The following is a 23,347-nucleotide window of genomic DNA, read 5'->3' as shown; positions in this document are numbered from 1 at the left end:
CGGGCCGGTGTCTGCCGGGCAGGCCTCTGTCACATAGGCACAGCATCCTCCCCACGCTCCTCCTCAGGCCAGAACACGCGTGGGAATCGGAGCAGCTCTCACAGTAGCTTGCAGCCTGACAAAGTGGCATGAGCCACACCCTGCGAAGAGGAAGAGCCCCTCAGCGAGGGAAGAAGTGCCCACAAAACTCAGAACACGCGCAGAAGCCCGTGAGGAGGAGGGGGCGCTGCCTGGGGGCCCGGCTGCTCCCATCCCTCACATTGCAGATTACGGAACTGCGGCCCAGAGCTGCCAAGTGGCTTGCTCAAGGCCACCCAGCAGGGACAGGAAGGAACTCACTTCCCCAGGGACTGTTCAGGAGTTCAGTGACAATTAAAGACCAGTGCTAAAGTTTGCCCAGGACGAAAACCTCGTTAGGGAAACAGCTCGGGGATTCTCGTGTTCATTCGGAAGGCGGCCAGTTTACAACTGAGTTTTTTAAAATGTACGTTTTCTTACATGAAAACACATCTGAATGGGATTTTGTAGAAAGCATCTTTCATCAAGGCACAGCCCGAGGGGAGGTCCCCGCTTCATCCCTGGCTGTGCTGTCCTTGGCCAAGGGCAGCAGGGATCAGAGTGGTCTCTGGGGCACAGCGCTGACTGCTTTCAAAGAGTGTTTTGTTCAGTTCATGAAAAGCTTGTGTTTGGTGAGCCTGGGAGGGTGCCATCACTTCCAGCTCCCCAGGGAGCACCACCCCCTAAACCCACGCCTCTCTGCCCAGCTCTCAGATCCCCTGCTGGTCACCCATCTGGGCCTTGGCTGGATCATCTATAAAATGAAGGCCGAACCCGAGGCTCCCCGAGGCCCCTGCCTGCCAGGCGGGTGAAGTGACGTCCTCCCAGGGCTGGTGGCCAAGGAGGCAGGGGACCCACTGTGGTCTGGTGGGGTGGTCACTCCGAGGACAACTCCACTGTGCAGGCCCGATGAAGGCCCCTCTCAGTGCTCCCTGCCCTGCGGCTCCTGCTGGGCCGAGAGCAGGACACTGGGCTCCACAGCCACCCGTCCCAGCGGACCTGAACCCCCGAGCTCAAACAGATAACATGCGGTTTCACTGCCGCCCCAGCCTTCTGCCCGTCTCCCCTGGCCCCCTCCTGAGGTCCGCCTGCCGTGCCCGACTGGGTGTGCTCAGTGGCACAACACACACCCGCTCCACCAGTCCCAACATCACATCAAGATGTGGCCCTGGGAGCAGCGGTGGAGGGGACTGCGCGTCCTATAGAAGAGTCACCGAGATGGGCCTCCCTCTCTCAGGCCTCTCAGGGACCCCCCAACACACACATAGGGGCAACCAACAGACCAGGGCCCAAGGCACTTAGGGGCTGACACTCTTAGCGACCCCTGCTCCATGGCCCATAGGTCACTTCAGAATACCCAAAGCCTGGAGTGTGGTTCAACCACCCCATATCTCCCAGCCCTGGGCTCAGAGGGCGGCATGGGCAGCAGAAACCGTCATCACTGCTAATTACCAATGACGGCGCTGGCCACGTGCGATGGCAGCCACAGCACCGCACGTGAGTGAAGAGACCAAGGAGGCTGGGCCTGGGAGGGAGGGCCTGGAAAGCTGGGGTGAACTAAAGGCACGGGAAGCCCCTTTCTGTTCATTTGCCGGTTCACACCCCGATGGGTCTGTGCCCGCTGCAAGGGGGCTGCCAGCGTGCATGGACACACACACACACATGCACACACACATGCACACGTGCACACACGCACACACACGCCGGGCTCCTCTGAGCGCCGGGAGCTTCCCCCTCTATAATCAACTGCCGGGAAGGCACAGAAATGCTATTTTAGGTAGGAGACCGAGGCAGCCTTGAAGACAGACTTTGGCTGGAGGCAAAAAACAAACCATACAGTGGACAAACAAACCACTGGCCAGGTCCAAGCGCCGCCGCCCCAGACCCGAGCCAGGGAGGCAGGTCCCCCACGCCCTCCCCAGGTTTCAGTGCCAACAGCCTGAGCATTGAGAGTGGCCATGACATGCAAGAGTGGCACACTGGAAAATGAAAGAGAAGTAGCCAGAACAGAGGAAAGCAGAGTTTAAATACAAGCCAGACCCAGGAGAGCTCAGCTTCTGAGACGGCGTTCATCCCACGAGCTTGGAACCGTCAAAAAGAAAAGAAATATTTCTGTGAAAAATGAGCAAAAGCGCCCCTTGCATGCTTATTCCCCCCAAGCATAAATAAAGCCCCGAGTCCAGGGCAGTGGGGGGGCGGCCGATGGGGACGGGGCTATCTGCCTACCTGAGATCCGGTCCCTCTCCATTCCTACGGATATATTTAGCAGCGGCGGGAGTCCCGGCGTCCCGCTCAGAGGCGGCCTCCCCTTTCTCACCCCCGTCGCCCTCCCTCTCTCAGCCTCCTCCTCCTCCTCCTCCTCCTCCTCCTCCTCTAAAAACACTCTTTGTCTGGTCTAATTTCTTCAATCTGTTGCAATCACGAATGCATCCGAATTACCACATTTCCATGTGCTCATCATATGTTTGTGCTCCAAACTGAAGTAGCATTGTCTCTTCAAAATGGGAGGAAAAACGGAGCAAAGGAGAGAAATCCAAAAAGAGGAGGCAGGAGAGAGGGCCTGAGGTGGGCCCTGAGGAGTCCGGCAGCCCCCAGGGTCTGCCTGTGAGAGTCCCAGAGTCCTGGCCGACCGGTCTGGTCGGTGGCTGCAGAGGTCCCGAGTGCGGCTTCCGGCAGCCTCCTCTCTCCACCTCCTCCAGCCCCCGCCGCCCTGAGGCTTGCTGCTCCTTTTTAATATCCACTTGGAGATGCTTAACTTAGACTCTTGGAAACCAACTCACAGAGTCAAATTCCTGACGACTTCCAAAGTCTTTCATTTTCCCCGTCCCGCGATGCTACGATTTCCTTGGGTTTAAGTGTTTAAAAAGCCCAGTTCCTGCGTGCCTTCCTCTGTCCTGGGCTAGCCCAGGCTTTCTTCACCCCGCACCCCAACGTGGCTGGGCGGGAGGAACGGCCGTGCCTCAGGCCAGCGTGCTGAGAAAAGGTTCTGGAGCACCTGCCCAGGAGGAACCCTGAGAAGTCACCCCGCTCTGTCCCGTTAGCCTGTGGTGACAGAGGCAGTTGCCGTCCCCGCCCAAGCAGAGGGCGAACGGGATGGGGACTTCCTGGATGATTCCTACCACACACGCATGAGTCAGTAAGTCTCCAGCCGTCCCCTGGGAGGGAGCGAGTCTTCCTCTCCGGGAACTCGGGGCCCCACTGGGGGATCAGTGCTGTTCCCCACTGTTCATCCGGGGTCCTCAGAGGCTGCTTACCTGGGGGGTCCCCACCAGCACATGGTCAGTGTCCATGCTGAGGACAAGGGCTCAGCAGACCAGGTGGGGGCCTACAGTGTGGGTTCCTGGGTGGGGAAGGGGGCATCCTCTCTGTCTTTAAGCTTCACCTCAAGGGTTCATTCAAACCTGAGACACAGAGGCCGGTTCTGTTGGCCCAAGCCTGTTTAAAGAGAATGTGTGTTCGTGCCAAGGCTGAGAACTCAGGCAATCTCTCTGAAAACTTCAGATTGTCAGCTTCTGTTGAGAAAGGGAGGACGCATGGCCACACCACAGAAGCCTTCCTGCCTGGCCACACAGGGCTGGTGTAAGACTGCTCTGCCCTTTAGACAAAACAGTTTCCAGTTGCGCTGCTCCCCAAGGCCCCCACGCAAATTTCCAGTATTTGCACCCCTCCACCTCGACACACCCCGCAGGCCTCTGAGTTTACAATCCCTGCCCCACAGAGCCAGGTGAGTTACCTGTGACCAGGTGAGGCCCATGCACAGCCCTCAGCTAGATGACAGGGCCAAAGGCCCTGAAATGCCACTTCAGGCCACAGTCCCGTCCACTCTCTGCCTGGGATAGGACCCGAAATGCAGTCTCCTTTGGCAGAAAGGACGTCTTCCTGGGGGGTGGGGAGGACCATTCCCAGCCTTCTGGGAGACATCAAGCAACCACCTCCTCCTAAAGAGCCTGGAGGACAGCCCCACAGGCAGCCAGGCAGTGAGGGAGATGGGGACAGTGTCTCAGCCGAGGTGGGAGGCTGGGGAGGGAGGAAGGGATCATGGGCACTAAAGAAGGCTGAATAATGGCCTCAGGGATAGCACGTCCTAATCCCTAGACCTGCAAATGGGACCTTGTTTGGAACAAGGGTCTTTGCATCTGTGATTCAGTTGCGGATCTTGCTGTGGCGAGAACACGTGGATGGTCCAGGTGGTCCCTAAAGGCAGTCTCGGTGCTCACACAGGACGGGGGCAGCGGGAGATTTGACACAGACAAGGATGGTCAAGTGGAGATGGGGCCCGGAGAGATATGAAGATGCTGGTGTTGAAGGTAAGGGCCATGCAACCACAAGCCAAGGGACGCCCACAGCCAACAGAGGCTCGAAGGGGCAGGTGATGAAGGCAGCGGCCCCCAACCTTTTTGGCACCAGGGATCAGTTTCATGGAAGACAATTTTTCCACAGACCAGGGAGTGGGGAGATGGTTTCGAGATGTTTCAAGTGCATTATATTCATTCTTTTATTTTATTGAGACAGAGTCTCACTCTGTTGCCCAGGCTGGAGTACAGTGGCGTGCTCAGTTCACTGCAACCTCTGCCTCCTGGGTTCAAGCGATTCTTCTGCCTCAGCCTCCCAAGAAGCTAGGATTACAGGCGCCTGCCACCCTACCTGGCTAATTTTTGTATTTTTAGTAGAGACGGGGTTTCACCATGTTGGCCAGGCTGGTCTTGAACTCCTGACCTCGTGATCCGCCAGCCTTGGCCTCCCAAAGTGTTGGGATTACAGGCGTAAGCCACCACACCTGGCCTTTATTTTTTTATTTTTTGAGACAGAGTTTCACTCTGGGATTATAGGTGTGAGCCACCGCACCCGGCCACAAGCACACTGTACTTATTGTGCAGTTTATTTCTATTATTATTACACTGAAATAATTATACAATTCACCATAATATAGAATCAGAGGGAGCCTGAGCTTGTTTTCCTGCAACTAGACGGTCCCATCTGGTAGTGATGGGAGACGGTGACAGATCATCAGGCATTAGATTCTCGTAAGAAGCCCACAACCTAGATCCCTCACATGCACAGTTCACAATACGGTTCACGCTCCTACAAGAATCTAACACCATGGCTGATCAGATAGGAGGCAGAGCTTGGGCAGTAATGCAAGCAATGGGGAGTGACTGTAAATACGGATGAAGCTTCGTTCGCTTGCCAGGCACTCGCCTCCTGCTGTGCAGGCCAGTTCCTAATAGGACACACACAGGGGTGGGAACCCCTGCCCTAGAACCTCCAGAGGGCTATGCCCAGTGGACACCCTGATTTCAGCCTGGTGACCCTGATCTTGGACGTGTGGCCTGCAGAGCTGTGAGAGGATGGCTGGGCGTTGTTGCAACCCAGCCAGCTTGTGGCCACTCGTTACAGCAGCTGTGGGAAACTGATGTAGCAGCACAGACAGTGCCAGGGCTCAGCTCACTGGAGCTGCTTTCTGTTATTCTATTTCTTCCTAAAACATTGTATTAAGCCAACCACTAATAACCACTGACTCCGATAGGCAGGAATCGCGGAGGTTTCTTGGTTTGTTTCTTTAATCCCTTTTCCAATTTTGAAATAATATTTCTTGTTGGTTTTTCTGATTATAAATGTAACATCTTTCGTTGTATTGAGTTTAGCAACAAGAGAAAAAGTATAAAGCAGAAACCCCAGTTGGGCAAGGTGGCACGTGCCTGTAATCTCAGCACTTTGGGAGGCTGAGGCGGAAGGATTGCTTGAAGCCAGGAGTCCGAGGCTGCAGTGAGCTATGATCGCGCTACTGCAACCCAGGCTGGGTGAAGAGAGTGAGACTCTGTCTCAAAAAAAAAAAAAAGAGGAAGAACACCCATTAACCTCACTCAAGACTCTCCATACAAACTCCCGCTGTGGGGCAGGGAAGCCCAGGAAGGCCCCACCAGGCTCTGACCCAGCCAGGCTGGCGGTGGGAACTTGGGAACAGCCCCGAGTGAGGGGCCGGACTATGACGAGTGCATTCACCCGGCCACCTCCCGCACGCTGTGCACACTATGGGTTTGACGGCCAGGGCTGGAGCGCTTGCTGAGCACAGCCTTGACCCTCAGTTTCACCCAGCATGGTTTGGCTTGAGGTCCATCTCCCCTCCGTGCCTGAAAATCCAAACGTTTTGGCCCAGGCAGGGGATCACTTGAAATGGAAAACCTGGCAGCACCGATTGGCTCTGAAGAGGCAGGAGTTAGTCATGAGCCGGCTGGGAGGCGAGGGCAGAGGTGGTGGGGTAAGGCCAGCCGAGGGTGGGGGAGGCGACGGGCCAACCTCTCACTGCCCATGGTGTCTCAGCCTCCGTGTAAGCACCAAGGGGGCACCTCACCAGGCCAGCGCAGACCCAAGCCCCTGCGGCGGATCCCCCGTGGTCCCTCCCTGCTGAAGTGGTGTCTGGTCCTGTCGTGGATTCAGAGGCACAGTTGCACACTCAACGCACTGAGTAATCCTGCAGTGAGGGAGCCGGGCTTGGTTTAACCCACCTTTTCCCAAACTGGATGCTCTCCCGGGAAGGAAGGGCCCCCAGGGCCACGGCTTTGGGAAACTCTAGTTGTGCCAGCCTGTGAGCCCAGCTCCCAGTCACCCCAGCCTGCCTACACCCTGGAGTGGGCACTGTTATCCAAAAGCCCCTTCCAGACAGTTCTCAGGGCAGCATCTCTGCCCTTCACCCCCCATAGACCCCTGGCCACTTTTTTGTGACATCAGCATCATTGGTTCACAGCTCCTCTTAATTGCAAAGTAGGGCTCAGCGGGCACAGTGGGGCCTGGCACGGCGGGAAGGAATAGCGAAGGCCACTTTGTCTCCAATGGCACTGGCTGGGCTCCGGAAAGGCCAGAACCCACAGAAAGGAAGGAAGTGTCACACTCAACCTGCTTTGCCTCAGCCTGGGGGCATCTTGTAGAAAGAAGTTAGGTGGTTATTCTTCACCCTCTGGCTTGGCCTAGGAACTGCTTCTTTTTCAAGATGCTATCAAATGCCTCCTCCATTAGGAAGCCTTCCCTGGTTGCCTCCTCCACTCCTGTCTTGCCCCAGAACATGGCCCGGCCCTCACAGACAATCCTGACATCAGAGCCTTCTTAGTAGAGATTTTCCTTCTCCATGGAAATTCATGCTCCAAACCGAATATGTGTGCAGACTGAGCCCCTGTTCCCACGTGAAACAAAAGTGAAAGGTACGGGTCACCTTCTCACAACAATCTGGGCTCCATAGGGGCCCAGTAGGAGACGGGTCCAGTTCAGCTGCCCCAGGCACACCATCCCGGGCACTAGTGCCTCAGCTCCCCTCCACGAAGCACAGCTTCATCCCCTGGTACCCAGAGGGGAGGGGACACATACCAGGCATTCCCCAGGGTGGCCTGTGATCCCTACACCAGGCCAGGAGGACCTGGGGCTGGTCCAGCCATGCAGGAAAGGAGCAGGCGGTCCAGGAGACGCTGATGTAGGCAGCAGGGGCCTTCGGGAAAGAGGCTTCGTAGGATCGGCCCCACCTTGCTCCAGGCACGCACACTGGGGAAGGGTCCTGCGCGGAGGTGGAGACAAGGCATCTCAGGCTGAAAGGATGCTTTCTGACGCTCCGGGCTCGGATTTGTTGCCATCTTCCATGTCCCCTCACCTAACACAAGTTCCAGTAAATCCTCCATGCCGAGTACCAAGCTATAGAGGATGCACAACCTCTCGCTTTAAAAAGTGACTTTTCCTGCTGGGAGTGGTGGCTCACACCTGTAATTCCAGCACTTTGGGAGGCCAAAGTGGGAGGATCACTTGAGGCCAAGAGTTCAAGACCAGCCTGGGCAACATAGAGAAATCCCATCTCTACAAAAAAAGAGTCCAGGCACAGTGGCTCACACCTGTAATCCCAGCTACTTGGGAGGCTGAGGCAGGAGAATCACTTGAACCCAGGAGGCAGAGGCTGCAGTGAGCCGAGATCATGCCACTGCCCTCCAGCCTGGGCAACACAGCGAGACTCTGTCTCAAAAAAAAAATTTTTTTTTTTGAAGGCCCCTTCTTCCTCCCTTTGCCCAGGTTGGAAGGCAGCGATGTAATCACAATTCACTGTAGCCTCAGCTTCCAGAGTAGCTAGAACTACAGGGGTGCACCACCACGCCCAGCTAACTTTTTGTATTTTTAGTCGAGACAAGGTCTCGCCATGTTGCCCAGGTCTGGAGCACCTGAGCTCAAGTGATCCTCCCACCTCGGCTCCAAAAGTACTGGGATTACAGGCATGGGTCACCATGCCTAGTCTGAAGACATTTCTTTTAAGAATTAGGCAGACATGGTGGCTCATAACTGTAGTCCCAGCTACTTAGGAGGCTAAGGTGGGAGGATCCCTTAAGCCCGGCAGGTCGAGGCTGCAGTGAGCTATGACTGTGCCACAGCACTCCAGCCTGGGGGACAGAGAAAGACCCTGCCTAAAAAGAAAAAAGAAAAAAAAAAAAAGACTTTTCCATTCATTTCCTGCTCATCCTCAGACAACCACTGAAGTCCGCTTCCCTGAATTAAAAGTGAAGCAGCTCCGTCCCGGACTCCCTCCTGCTGGCCCTGCTACTGTACCTGCCAGCAGAGCCGGCCAAGACCCTCCAGGCTGGCCCCAGCCTGGCCCGCCTACAGCCTCCCAAGCAAGACGGATTCCCGGGCTGAGGCCAGCTGCATTCCTCTCCGGAATCTTTCTCCACTTTTTATTGTGCCTCGAGCTTTGGCTGTTCCTAAATAAATACAATCCAGCTATCTCTGCCCCTGGGGCCGCTGCCGGGTTTACTGGTGCAAACCGCCTGGGCAGGCCTGTTGCTTTAGGAGTCCTTCCAGGTCAGCGTGGAAGGAAACCAAGACAACGGGGAGAAGCAGCCCAGCCGGGCCCAGTTCCACTCTCACAGCCTCGTGCTCAGCCATCCGTCCGGGCTGTAGCCTGACAGGAGCCAGAGCTGGCGCTCCATTCCTAGAGGGGGCCCCCGACTGCCTGTGCAGAGTGAGGGAGGTCTAGGGGTGCAGAGCCCAAGGGCCCTTGCAGAGTTTGCCCCAGGCCCCCTGAGTTTAAGCTTCTCTGCAGCCAACAGAAACTTCCCCCAAGAGCGGGTGTCTTTCATCCTGCCTGCTCAGTAGGTGCCCAGCAACCGTTCGTTGGATAAACAATGAATTTGCAGCTCCAACGTGAAGATTATCTAAACCGCCCATAGAACTTTCCGCAATGATGTCAATGTTCTGTATCTGCTGTGGTCAATATGGCAGCCACATGTGGCAGTGAACGCTTGCAGTGTGGAAGGGCTACCGAGGAAGGCACAGAGTTTCGCATTTATGTTAAATAATTTAAACTTAAATAGTCACAAATGCCTAGTGCCTTGCCCTGTTACACAGACCCTTTTTGTCACCTTCTTCTCCTCCCTGGAGACACTGCATTTGCCATCAATTTCTTACCCAGGAGGCAAACAGAGAAAAGCTACTCTTTAGCCAATGCAAAAGAAGGCCCATATTTGCATTTTAAGCTAGTTTTTTGGCCAATTCTCCCAAGCATCTCCTATCAAGGTCAGTCCAGCAGTATTTCCCGACTGCCTGCCACACACCAGGAGAGCATCCCGCCCCGGCTCTGGTCTGAGGCCGTGGAGGACACAGAAATAACCAAGGCCAAGCTGATAGAAGGGGTATGGCAAGATGGCCCAAAGTCACCCTGAGCCAGCTGGGTCCAGGAGCACGGAAGCCCTGCTTACCAGAGGACAAGTGGCAACCCATCCAGAGAGGTCCGAGCACTCAGAGCCAGGAGCGCAGAAGCAGCAGGGGGCTCCAGGCTGGAAAGCAGTGTCAGGGTCAGGCTGGGCGGCAGCAGAAATCCACACTCGAGGCTTGGGGGCAGAAACTAAGGGCTCTGTAAGTAAGAAGACCAGGCCCAGGTCTATTGTAAATGATCGGGTGGAGGGATCCCATCACCGGGTCCCCAGCACAGAGGAGGGAAGCAGTAATCGTCCTCTAACTGTTGGCTGTGGATAGGAAGGAGCCACAGCAGGACAGGGGTGGGGAGGACGGCACCCGCTGGTCCAAGGAGGGATGACAGAGGCCCAACCAAGACATGACTATGACCAGAGCAGCCTGTCCAAGGGCCAGTATGTGGAGGGTGAGTTGATGAGATCTTGGCAACCTGTTGACCTGGGGGTGCTGGGGAGGCAGAGGTCAAGATCAACTCTGAGATTTCCTGCTTGTGAACCTGGGTGGGTGGCAAGGCTGACATCAGAGAAATAGAGGAAGAGCGGGTAGCTATGGGTAAGAAAGGAAGTAACGAGCTAGGAGTGCCACAGGAGCCCAGGGGCAAGGTCCTCGGGCAGCCAAGATGCTGGTGGTCTCTTCCACAGCCAGCTCCCTCCACATGGCACACTTTTGTCTGCATGGCTGGGCATGGTGGACCTGTTTGTCCGACACACTTTGAGCAGCTACTCTGTGCACCAAGGCAATGTGGCACGGTACCCTGGGGAAGTAGCGAGGAGGCACTGCCCAGGCCCCACCCCTCTGGCATTTTCTGTCTCCTGGGGATGGTGGCAGTTAAATAAGTGACAGCCAATTGTCAGGAGAGTTGGGCTGTGATTCACCGGGTGGGGCCGGGCACTCCTTCCGGAAGAGGCGTGGGAACTGGCGTAGGATGAAGGGAGGGAGCGAGCACCAGCCCAGGCCCCGCTCCTGCAGGGCCCTTTTCACACCTCCTTGTGCAGGCGTCCACTGTGAGGGCAGAGACACCTACAGTGCTTGAGGGAGACTTCCTGCGGGCGGGGGTGGCCCATCCACAGCGGCCAGGTAGGGAAGCGCATCAGTGTCCGGTGGCTGCCATAATGGACCACAGCTGTGGGGCATGAAAAACTGGAAGCGGGTTCTCTCCCAGTGCTGGAGGCCAGAGGTCCAATATCAAGGTGTCAGCAAGGCCACACTTCTAGGAAGGCTCTGAGGCAGGGTGAGGGGTCCTTCCTTGCCTCTTCCCAGGCGCTTTCTGGCCTGGGGCTGCATCACTGCACCATCCACTGCTGCCTTCACGTGGCTCTTACCGGTGCGTCTGTGGCCTCTCTGCTTCTTTTAAGGACATCAGTCATTGGATTTGGGGTCCATCCTGATCCAGAATGACCTCATCTCAAGATCCTTAACTACTTACATCTGCAAAGACCCCATTTCCAACTCCCAGGTCACATTCTGAGGTTTTTGGTGGACATGAGTTTGTGGGGGACATGGTTCAACCCAGGAAAGAAGGGATGATTGAGGCACTGGGGACGAGGCCACACCCCCCAGAGGCATTGGAAGATGGAATAGCAGGACCCAGAGACATGGGATGTCAGGCAGAGGAGTTGGCTCCAGGGATCCCAGCTGGGGACTGAGGGCCAGAGGGAAGGAAGCTCGGGCACCACTGAGATGAAATGCTCCCTGCACCGTGGGAACCAGGGCAAAAGTCAGCTGGACGCTCAGTCAGGGAGGCGGCTACCCAGAGAGGCTGACTGAGGCACAGAAAATGGGTGAATATGGGAGAGCCTACCAGAAGGCCACTCGGAAGGGCACAGTGGTAACATCCAGAAGGGCTGAGGAGCGCGTCCCCACAGCCCAACCAATCCACCTGGGGAAACACACGTTCCCAGCAGCGCTAATAACAGAGAAGACCTTCGGTGACGTCACCAGTGGGCCACGGGACTGGCAAACTCTGCCTCCCCACACGGAGGAACACTCGCTAGCTGCCAAAATAAATGAACCAAGGCTAAGTGGATCTACACGGATAAATCTCCACGCCATCACGTTGTGGGCACAAGCAGGGCAGCCACTACTCCAGTCAGGCACTGAGGACACGATGCTGATGACGGCATTCAAGAGGAGAGAGACCTAGGCTGTTCAGACACACGATGCTGACAACCATATTCAAGAGGAGACCAGGCTCACCCCTATAATCCCAGCCCTTTGGGAGGCCGAGGCAGGTGGATCACCTGAGGTCAGGAGTTTGAAACCAGCCTGACCAACACGATGAAACCCTGTGTCTACTAAAAATGCAAAAAAATTAGCCAGGCATGGTGGCGGGTGCCTGTAATCCCAGCTACTGGGGAGGTTGAGGCAGAAGAATTGCTTGAACCCAGGAGGCAGAAGTTGCGGTGAGCCGAGATGGCGCCACTGCACTCCAGTCTGGGCGACAGAATGAGACTCTATCTCAGAAAAAAAAAAAAAAAGAGGAGACCTAGGCTCCTCAGACACACCACTGCCCAGCACAGACATGCCTGCCCAATCCAGGGGTGAGCACTGCAGCGGGAGCAGGGCTGGGATGGAGAGGGTCACCCAGGACTGGGCTGCACCTGCAATGTCTCACTTCTTAAGCGGGACGGTGAGTACACAGGTGTTTTGTTATCTTATTCTTTACTTTTTTTTTTTTTTTTTTTGTAGCTCTAACAATTCCATTTTTAAAAAAAAAAAAAAAAAAAAGGAGACAAAGTGTGTGAGCTGACCAAAGGGTTGATCATGGTGTCATTTAAGCTCTTGCCAGAAATGTCATCCCTGGCCCAGTCCCAAACACAGCCTCGAGAAGAGCCTTTGTCCTTCTGGGGAGGGCAAGAGTCCCAGACATAGGAGACTGGCCAGATGTGGATCTACAGAGAAGTTGGGCTGGGAGGACGGGATGGTAGACAGTCATCTGGGGAGTGTCAAATGGGGAGGCCTGAGATGCTGGGATGTCTAGAAATGAACTCCTGCGCGGACCAGGGTCTCAGCAGCAGGGAGGCAGTGAGAAAGACAGAAGCCAAGAAGATGAGGAAAGGGTGTCTCAGGCCAGAGCCCACAGAGGCCCACAGAGGGAGGACCCCGTGTGTCAGCAGGCAGTCCCACGCAAACCCAGATCACCAGCTTGCAGCTTTGGGCTTCAGCAAATTATGCCTTAGGCTTCCAAGCTGAGCTGTGATCGCGGCTGCCAAGTGCTGACGGCACAGAACCAGCCGGTGTAAGCAGAGGGAAGCAACCGCCGGGGGAGGCTGTGTCCACGCAGCCCAGGGTGCCAGGCTCCCAAGATGCAACCCCCACAAGCACTGGGGGATCCTCCCCACCCATTCCACCAGAAGCTGGCCAATGAGAGGGAGGGAGATGGAGAGGCAGATCAGATGCGGAACCTGAGAAAAGCTCCCCAGAAACACAGCAGTGGCGGGGCTGTCCAGTGGCTAGTGCCCAACATGACTGCAATAGGCGGGGCCCCTCTTAACCACGGCGCTGAATCATGCAGCTGCCCAGGGGCCTCCAGCCAGAGTGTCACCCCGCTCTCCCCACATACAGTCCCATCCTGTACTGCAAGGGACCTCACATGCACTCATGTGGACACAGCAGCCCGCATAGCCACACAAGGTCCCACATCACCCACATGTACACGCCATCCCCTCCACTCCCACGTCCTGTAAAAAGCCACCCTCTCACCTCGCTAGGCCTGGGGTTGCACAGTCCACCCTCTCCCGCTTCAGGCCTGGGGGTGCACAGTCCACAGGCGCTGCATCCACCTCTGGAGGGCGGACTTAGGAGGGGTCTGTGCTGTCCCCACAGAAGCCAACTCAGGATCAGAAGCAGGCTTTGGGTATAGAATTCTGGGGTCTCAGGTAGCCAATGTGGTCTGGAGCTGTTCTGTTTCATAGCCACTAGCCACATGCAGATATAAGTGGAAATCCATGTAAAATAAATCAATAATTCTATGCAAGTAAATGAGTGAATAAAATAAACTTAAACATTTATACTTCGAGTGTGCAGTAGACCCAGGTGGTCAAGCAACTACCCTACAGGATGGCGGGGTGGGGATATACAGAACAGACCCACCATCACAGAAGGTTCTATTAGACAGGGCTGGTCTAGAGCATGGAGGTGGGGGCTGCAGATGGGCACATGCCTTGCCCCCGTGAGTGCCTTGTCCTGGCAGGACGGCTGTCTCACCTGGTTCTGAAGGCAGCCCTGGCCCACAGGTGCTCTATTTGTGTGGATTTGACTCCGGGTCCGTGTCCTTCGGTAACTTTGTCTCCTCTAGAATGGCTAATTCATGAAGGCACAGTCCCTGCTTGTCTGCCACCATGATGGCAGCCAGGGGTCTGGCACCCAGTTGGCCCCCAGCACATATGCACAGATGACCACGCCATCTCTGCCCTTCTCGGAGCTCCTCATCTCCTAGGGGAGGTAAGTTCATTCATTGCTGTGACCCATCATCCTCTCCAAATAGAAAAGCCACTAGATGGGCACCTGTCCCAGCCTGGCCGCTGCAAGTGACAGCCAAGAACCACGTAGGCTCCTGGGAACAGAGGCACTTATGGCCACACCAGGGTCAGGCAGGAGAGATCGAGGACACCCAGTGGGGAGAAGATGACGCACAGACTCAGTCCTGGGGGGCAAGGGCTGGAGGCAGAGCCCTGACCTCTCTGTCCCACTCCCCTGCCCAGGCTGTACCCGGTGGTTGGTAGAGTCCCTCCAAGACTATGAGCTGTAACTCCTGTCCTGGATCGCCAGCCCCAGAGCTCTGATGGGTGCGTCTGTTTCCCCTCCCTACTGGTGAGCGTGGAAAATTTCCAAACACATGGAAAAAGCAGAAAGAATAGCACAGTGACCACTGCCAGAGGCCCACTTATTTCCTCCTAGATAACACAGCCGTATCTGCTCTATCCTGGAGCGTCTTCCACCCTGCAGGGTTGCAGGGAGCCCATGGATACTGAACCAGCACCGAGAGTCCCACAGCCAAAGCCACCTGTCCATGGCGCGCCTGTGCCCTCAGCACCTCAAACCAAACCATCCAGCCTATCTATCTCCTGTTCTCTCCTCTGTCCCGCACACACGGGCCTGCTCCCTGAGCCTGGGAGTTGCTGACTCTGCCCCCACAAGGATCATCTCCAGCAGGCCAGCGTCGACAGGCCCAGAAGCCACCTGAGTCCAAAGCTGTGAAAGACAGCGTCTCCCTGGGAAACGGGCAAGTGGCCCCACTCATCCAGGGAGGCCAGGTGGGGAGGCAGGTCCTGGATCAGAAGAACGAAGGGGCCGCAACACAAACACGCCCGTGAGCTGGGGCCTGGGTGGAGCGAGCCACCTACCTGGGCCACTGGGGTCACCAAGCCTCCGGAGCCGGCCACTGGAGGTCCGCGTGCCTCCTAAAGACAGAGACAAAGGGCAAAGGTCACACAAGGCCACTGACGCTCTCCCTCTGGGCGGATGGTTAACACCGGGAGTGTCCTCACCTCTGCTCCTGCTGTGAGTTCCAGAACCAGAAACGGGGCCCATTTGGGGGCAGAGGCCCTACTCCCCCAGGTAACCCTGGACCCTGGAGGGATGACAGCCACTGCTGTCTGGCTGCTGGCAGGGCTCTGGGCCAAACCCTCACACATCCTCCCCCAAGCCGCGCTGCTTCCATTTTGCAGATAAGGAAGCTGGGTCTCCAGAGTGTCACTTGTCCGTGGCCACACAGTGAATGAGAGTTGCACACAGGTGAGCCCAGGTCCATCAGACTCCAAACTGGGCTGCGCCCAAGTGTGTCTCTGCTGGACGGAGTCTCCTCCTTCCTCCATGTCCACCCGTCTTATGAACCGGGGTTTCCCTACACCGGAGTCTACGACTCACGGGCAGTCCTGATCCAGCTCCCTTCACTCCCAGGGCTGGGTGCAGCTGGGCTGGATTTGGGGATGGAGTGGGACAGCCTGTTTTTTCCTTTTGCCCCAGGAGGGAACAAAAACGGAACCTCAGATTAATGCTGCCTCCCGCGGCACGCGCTCCCTCTGCCCACACACAGGCCTTGGCCTGGGGCTGCTCGTTGGAGAGGCTTATGGCAGGCGAGTCCTAACTCGAGGAGATTTGCCAAGGTGCTAAGCCGAGCAAACCCGAAAGGCTGCCAGGAGGAGCGGCCCTGGGAGCACAGGCAGCCGCTCTATTGCTGCAGAGCACGGCGCTTTGGGGATGTCCCCTGGGCAATGCCGTAGAGCCACCCTTCAGAGAGCTTCAGGGACACACCACCAGCCCAGACCCACCAATAGTGAGATAAGGGATCAGGCAGACCCAGAGACCTCCCTGCATCTGATCACCATGCTGGCTGCTGGTCAAAGATGCCAGTTCCTCCCTGGAACCCGCCAGAGAGGCTCTTACAGCATCCACCCATCCATCCACCCAACCATGCATCCACCCACCCACCTACCCACCCATCCACCCACCCATCCATTGATCTACCCATCCATCCACCCATCCACCCACCCATCTACCCCATCCACCCATGCATCCCATGCATCCACCCACCCATCTACTCCATTCATCCACCCACCCATTCATCCACCCACCCATTCATCCACCCACCCATTCACCCACCCACCCATTTACCTACCCATCCATTCACCCATCCATCCATTCATCCACCCATCCATTCACCCACCCAGCCATTCACCCAACCATCCATTCACCTACCCACCCGTTCACCCACCCATCCATTCACCCGCCCATCCATTCATCTACCCACCCATTCATCCACCCATCCATTCACCCACCCATCCATCCATCCATTCACCCATGGACCCCATCCACCCCCCCACCCCTCCACACATCCATTCACCCATCCACCCCATTCACCCAACCCAGCCATCCAGCCCTTCACCCACCTACCCACCCACCAGTCCACCTATCCATTCACCCATCCACCTAATCCACCTATCCACCCATCATCCATCTACCCATCATCCATTCATCCATCCATCCATCCATCCACCCACCCATCAACCCACCCACCCACCCTTCCTTCCATCCATTCCACAACCCCACTCCTAAACTGTGACCAGATGGAAATGGGTGCAGCCAGCTTGTTTCTAAAGGTTCAGAACTGAGGCAGAGTGACCTGCGCACCTGGCCTTCGTGTCCAGCTGCCCAGGCTTGTATCCATGTTCCATAACTACAGGACACCAGACTCAGCAGCTGGGAGGAGAATGGGCACAGTGTGTCCTTCATGGAACTGGTATCAACTGGGTACCCGTCCCTACTAAGTCTGAGCCTCTCTGGTGCTGGGGGGAACCCCGAGATGGGCCCCAATTTTAGCTGAACCCATCCTCCAGGGAAAGCAACACCATGAGAAACGCGTGTGGCACAGGGTTCCAAAGAGGGAGTAGGTCCTGATGCCTGGAGTAACCAGGGAGGTTTCATGGAGGTGAGGAGGACCAAGCTGAGCCTTGAAGGAACAGCCAGAGGACGCTGAGCAGGGACACCCACTTCTGCTTGCGAGGGTCTGACAGCAGGCTGTGAGCTGTACCTTAGCTCCAATTCACTGAACCCACAACCCCAGCAGGCAGGTGCTCCTGCCCCATTTCACAGAGGAGGAAGCGAGGCTCAGGACTGGGCAAACTGCCCAAGGTTGCACAGCTGAGGAATTCACCTCCAGCACCCCCAGCCTGCCCCAGCCATGTCCGTGACCTCACCCAGCATCCTCCTCTTGGTGCCAGCTCACTCTGCTCACTGCTAAGCAACAAAAACCCCACCAAGAAAACCCAGGAGTTCCCGGGCAGTCCCTCCAGACAGAAAGGCAGACCTTGGCGCAGATCTCCAGGAGGTGGGGATGGAGGGGCCAGCGTCTGCCTCCCAGAAATGACAGCCCCCTTAAGACCAGGAGAGACGGCCCAGAGAGCGGCTCTGGTGGGCTGCCTGGGACCAGGACAGGAGAGAGGGGAGGAGGATGAACCTGCTCCCAAGGCTGCTGAGTGGCACACAGTGAGCCTGGGCCCTCCAGCCCCAGCTGAGCTCACTTCCACGATGGCCATGAGCACACCTGACTGGAAGGCGCACTGCATATAATGCACATGGGGTCACTATCCTGTTCCACACATCCCCACGCGCACACCATCAGGGCACTACTGGGATGTTCTGCTGTCCGGGGCTGAGAGTGAACTAGAGCTCTTCCCATAAATCCAGCACACCTCACCATGGAAACAACGGCGGGGGGGTAAGGAGCGGCCACCCAGCAGAGAACGGGACACACGTCCCTGGATCAAGTCACTTCTGGCTGAGACATCTCTGCAGGGGATGCCGGCGACAAAGGCTGCCCTGTCCTTTTCCCTGGGCCAGATGGACACCACCCCTGCCCTCTGCCCCCTGGCACAGGGTAAAAGTAAAATAGAAGAGGTTCCATCCAGGTGAAACTCCCCAGGGCATCTTATCCCTAGGAAACAGGCTGGCCCACTCTCTGCAAACCCAGCATGGGGGTGGAGAAACGGTGGGGAAAACAGCATCTGTCTCAGATTTCTTGGGTGGAGTTTTTGTTTTATTTACACTGTTTATTTTTCTGATTTCCCAAAACAGGCATCTTGTGCCTGGCAGCCCTTGGCACAGAGAAGACGCAAAGCAAACTTCGTTCATAAGAAGGGGACGAGCGCAGCCTGAGAGTCCCCTGCTCTTGAACAAATTGCCAGGCTCAGTGCAGCCGCCGTCACCACCACTGTTCCCAGGAAGAGACCTCTGGCCACAAGCAGCTCCAGTTCAGCTCCTTGGACCTAATTATTCAGGCCTGTGTCTGAGTCCAGCAAAGAGGTAGCTGGAAAAGTCTCCAAGACATCTAACGATTCCATGGCTCCAGTTGAGAACTGAGTTATCTTTATGTGATTTTAAAATAAAACATACTCAGAAGGAGAGAACGCAATTGAAATCTAGCTGTCTGGAGTCATTCCAGATGAAAGTTTTTGAGTTTGGGGAGGCAAAGGAGGCAGGAAAGCCAGGAGTCAGATGATCAGAATTCGAATGCAGACCTCACCAGGCCCTTGCTGTGGGCCCTGGGAGATGACTTCCATGTCCTGAGTCTCAGCTTCCTTAGGGACAGAGGTGGTGCTTACTCATAGGTTATTCCGAGTAAATGAGGTCACATAGTGCAAGTACTTAGGACAGTGCCTGGCACAAAATTAAAACTCAATAAGTGATATTAGTAGTAGTAGTAGTACTTTTGAGATGGAGTCTTGCTCTGTCACCCAGGTTGGACTGCAGTGGCACGATCTCAGTTCACCACAACCTCCGCCTCCCAGGTTCAAGTGATTCTCCTGCCTCGGCCTCCCAAGTAGCTGAGATTACAGGCACCCACCACCACGCCCCGGCTAATTTTTGTATTTTCAGTAGAGACAGGGTTTCACCACGTTGGCCAGGCTGGTCTCGAACTGACCTCAGGTGATCCGCCTGTCTCAGCCTCCCAAAGTGTTGGGATTACAGGCGTGAACCACTGCACCTGGCTGTGATATTATTATTATATCAATATTACAATAGTTGGCCGGGCATGGTGACTCTTGCCTGTAATCCCAGCAATTTGGGAGGTCAGTGTGGGCTGATCACCTGAGGTCAGAAGTTCGAGACCAGCCTGGCCAACATGGTGAAACCCCATCTCTACTAAAAATACAAAAATCAGCCGGGCATGGTGGCGGGTGTCTGTAATCCCAGCTACTCGGGAGGCTGAGGCAGGAGAGTCATTTGAACTCGGCAGGCGGAGGTTGCAGTGAGCCAAGATCGCACCATTGCACTCCAGCCTGGGTGACAGAGCGAGACTCTGTCTCGAAAAATAATAATAATAAAGAAATTAAATAAATAAATAAAACACACTTTGATGAGGTATGGCAAAAGGCAGCAGAAGGCAGGAGCCCGGGGATCTAACACGGGCCAGCGTTCCAAGCAGAAAGAAAAGCAGCGCTCACAAGTCAGAGAGAAGGTGCTGAAGACAGGAGACGAGCGGGTTCCCTGGTCCTGGAGAGGAAAGGGTGAGCCTAGACAGGATGAGCAAACTTAGGGCGCCCCATGCAGCATGCAGCGTCTTCCTCATGGAACCAGCTCAGGGCACCAACAGCACAGCCCCTTTCCAGCAGTGGAGACCAGATCAACTGCCTGGTGCCCTCCCTGCTCTTTTGCCCCAACTCCACCAAGTACAACCCCCTTTGGGCACAGCAGCTTTGCAGGGGTGGGGTCTGGTCCACATATCTAGGAACCCGCTTTATTTATTTATTTATTTATTTATTTATTTAGAGATGGAGTCTCGTTTTGTCGCCCTGGCTGGAGTGCAATGGCATCAACCTGGCTCACTGCAACCTCCGCCTCCCAGGTTCAAGTGATTCTCCTGCCTCAGCCTCCCGAGTAGCTGGGATTACAGGCATGCACCACCAAGCCTGGCTAATTTTTGTATTTTTAGTAGAGATGGGGTTTCACCACGTTGGCCAGGCTGGTCTCGAACTCCTGACCTTGTGATCCTCCCACCTTGGCCTCCCGAAGTGCTGAGATTACAGGCATGAGCCACCACACCCAGCCAGGGGCTTCTCTTAATGGACTTTCCCCAATGCATATAATTTGGGGAACCTAGATATAAGAAATACATACAGCATGAAGGTCTTTTATTTGTTTGTTTATTTTCAGAGGTGGGGTCTCAGGTGGCCCAAGCTGGTCTCAAACTCCTGGTCTCAATCCTCCTGCCTTGGCCTCACGCTGAGATTACAGGCACGAACCACCACACCCAGCTATTTTTTCTTTTACCTGGGTTTTTATGCTAGAATCTGGTAAGTCACAAGGTGGAATCTGGTCAGTCACAAGGTGGAAACGGGCACTCAGAATCTGAGCAGACCCTATTTGACATATCATTGTTGTTACTTTAATGATTGGAATGCACCAACCACACCGGCCTTCTCAAAGGCCATTTCAGATCCTTACAGACCCCACCTGTGATGTGAGACAGCCACTCCAAACCCCTCTGGGGGCTCGAATAGACCAGACTTCTGAACCCCTGGGCAGAGCAGGGATGGGGCTGTCTCCGAGGAGGGTGACACCGCCACACCCCTGCTCTGCCCTTGTGCTGACAATGAATGAGGCCTGGACAGTCTCTCCTCTATCAAAAGTCACCATTCCCTCAAAAAGGAGCTTTTCAGGATGAGACATTATGAAAACTCACTTGTGCATAAACATCCATTTGCAATAATGACAGAAGTCATCTACGGAAAATAATCTATTCCTGGCTGGGCACGGTGGCTCACACCTGTAACCCCAGCACTTTTTGAGAGGCCGAGGCAGGCAAATCATTTGAATTCAGGAGATCAAGACCAGCCTGACCAACATGGTGAAACCCAGTCTCTAATGAAAATACAAAATTAGCCTGCACGCTTGTAATCCCAGCTACTCAGGAAGCTGAGGCATGAGAAGCAATTGAGGCCGGGAGGTGGAGGTCTCAGTGAGCTGAGATCGTGCCATTGCACTCCAGCCTGGGCGACAGAGTGAAACTCTGTCTCAAAAAAAAAAAAAAAAAAAAAAATCTATTCCCAATATTTTTCTTGAAACTCCTGAGAGAGGCCAGGTGCAGTGGCTCATGCCTGTAACCTCAGCACTTTGGGAGGCTGAGGTGGGAGGATGGCTTGAGGCTAGGAGTTGGAGACCAGCCTGACCAATACAGTGAGACCCCATCTCTATTAAAAAACAATAAAAGTTTTAAAAGCTCCCAAGATAGCCCCTGGGGAAAGGTGGGTCACGGAGACTTTCATCCGGGTCACCCCTGCCTCCCCCGTTTGTTTCCCTGTGGTTCCTTCCCACTTTGAGCCTGGGGTGGGGGCCGTTTGAGCCTGGGGTGGGGGCTGTTCGAGCCTGGGGTGGGGGCCGTTTGAGCCGGGGTTGGGGGCGTCCAGGATGCACAGGCTTCACTCCCTTTTTCTGAGGCTCAGTTTGCTCACAGGAGCTGTGAAGGGCTGGATCAAAGTCAAAGGTTTAAATTCCAGACTTATCTCCAGACTTAGTGGATCGCTAAAATAGTTAAGCTTATCTCCAGAGGAAGTTGAGATAAGGAGATAATGGCCACCTCCCTCTTCTCCTCCCCTCCGTCCTTGGCCTCTGCTACCTGGAGTTGTAGCCTGAAGAGGTACACTGGGCACCAGGCCCTCCTGGCCTTGCCCCGACCCCTCGCCGGACATAGAACAACCTTTCCCCACCCTCAAGGCTGACACCTGGGGCTGTGGATTAAAGTCAATGTATTCATCCATGAGGTGAGCAATCCCCTTGCCTTGGGAACTTGCTCCTACAGGAGAATAAACCCTGTAGAAGGCATTGTTCTCAGTGGTGGCATGCACCTGTAATCCCAGCTACTCAGGAAGCTGAGGCAGAAGAATCACTAGAACCCAGGAGGTGGAGGCTGCAGTGAGCCAAGATCATGCCACTGCACTCCAACCTGGGTGACAAGAGCAAGACTCTGCCTCAAGAAAAAGAAAAAAAAAAAAAGAAAAAAAGACAGCACTCTGCCTCAAGGTCAGGAGTCCCAGCCATCCTCCCTGTGAAGTGGAAGGGGCACCTGCCAGCTCCTGTGAGAAGGAAACAGTCCACCCAACTACAAAATGCCAAGCAGAGGAGGCAGCACGCTGGTTCTGGCGCGGTGCCCTGGGCCTCTGTTTGGGGTAGGAGGAAGGTTAGGGGGAGGGCCGAAAGCCAAAGGAGGCCCATGGAGGCGGCCCCTCTCTTGGTGACCAGCCCCTCTCTTGATGGCAAGCTGCCAGTAGTATCTGGCTCCCAGGTTGGGGAAGGTGAGATCAGCTCATGCCTGCCCAGGACCTTGCTCTGCCTGCACGGGCAGCAGGCGTCCACCTCGCCAGATGGCCCTGCTCATCACAGGGCATCAGTGCCAGCCAAGGACCCACAGAGCCTCCCTGCAAAGGCTTACCAGTGGGCGTCAGGACTCTGGGTCTCACCCATATAGGGTTCTCATATAAAATACAGGATGCTCAGTTAAACCTGGATTTCAGATAAACAGTCAACAATTTTTTTTAAGAGATAAGGATCTTGCTGTGTCACCCAAGCTGGAGCTCAATGGCATGATCATGGCTCACTGTAACCTTGAACACTCCTGGACTCAAGCAATCCTCCAACCATAGACTCCCAAAGCACTGGGATTGTAGGCATGAGCTACTAAGGCCAGCAAACAGTGAATCATTTTTAGGCGTAAGTATATCCCAAATGTGCTGTGGGATACGATTATACTAAAAATTAATCTTTGTTTATCTGAAATTCAAACTGAATTCATTGTCGGGGGAGATAACAGAGTGATGAACTGACAGAGGAGCACAGAGATAGCTTTTGTAAATTCTTAGCTGACCAAAGCCTGGTCTTTAGCTCCCTCGGGCCTCCAGAGATGCACTAAGGGTGGAAGCGACCAGGAGGGGGATAAAAACACTGAAGTCGGCCGGGCGCGGTGGCTCACGCCTATAATCCCAGCACTTTGGGAGGCCGAGGCAGGCGGATCACAAGGTCAGGAGATCGAGACCATCCTGGCTAACACGGCGAAACCCCGTCTCTACTAAAAATACAA

The 23,347-nt window shown here is 55.2% G+C and overlaps 1 protein-coding gene across 3 annotated transcripts in view; it reads right to left on the bottom strand.

The window, feature by feature from the left end:
* Positions 1–23,347, bottom strand: part of SEPT9 (septin 9) — a 243,329-nt gene that overhangs the window by 202,012 nt on the left and 17,970 nt on the right. For 2 of the 3 annotated variants that reach the window (XM_011987313.1, XM_011987454.1), the window contains exon 2: positions 15,120–15,176. In XM_011987313.1, the coding sequence (XP_011842703.1) occupies positions 15,120–15,176 (57 nt within the window). Of the gene's footprint in view, positions 1–2,283; positions 3,117–15,119; positions 15,177–23,347 lie in introns of those variants that run through there. The other variant, XM_011987377.1, reaches the window with a different exon arrangement.

Source organism: Mandrillus leucophaeus, unplaced genomic scaffold, assembly GCF_000951045.1.
Source record: "Mandrillus leucophaeus isolate KB7577 unplaced genomic scaffold, Mleu.le_1.0 Scaffold1, whole genome shotgun sequence".
In the NCBI taxonomy this organism is placed as follows: Eukaryota; Metazoa; Chordata; class Mammalia; order Primates; family Cercopithecidae; genus Mandrillus; species Mandrillus leucophaeus.
The sequence above is the reverse complement of the archived record's forward strand: the minus strand, read 5'-3'. Positions and strand labels throughout refer to the sequence as shown.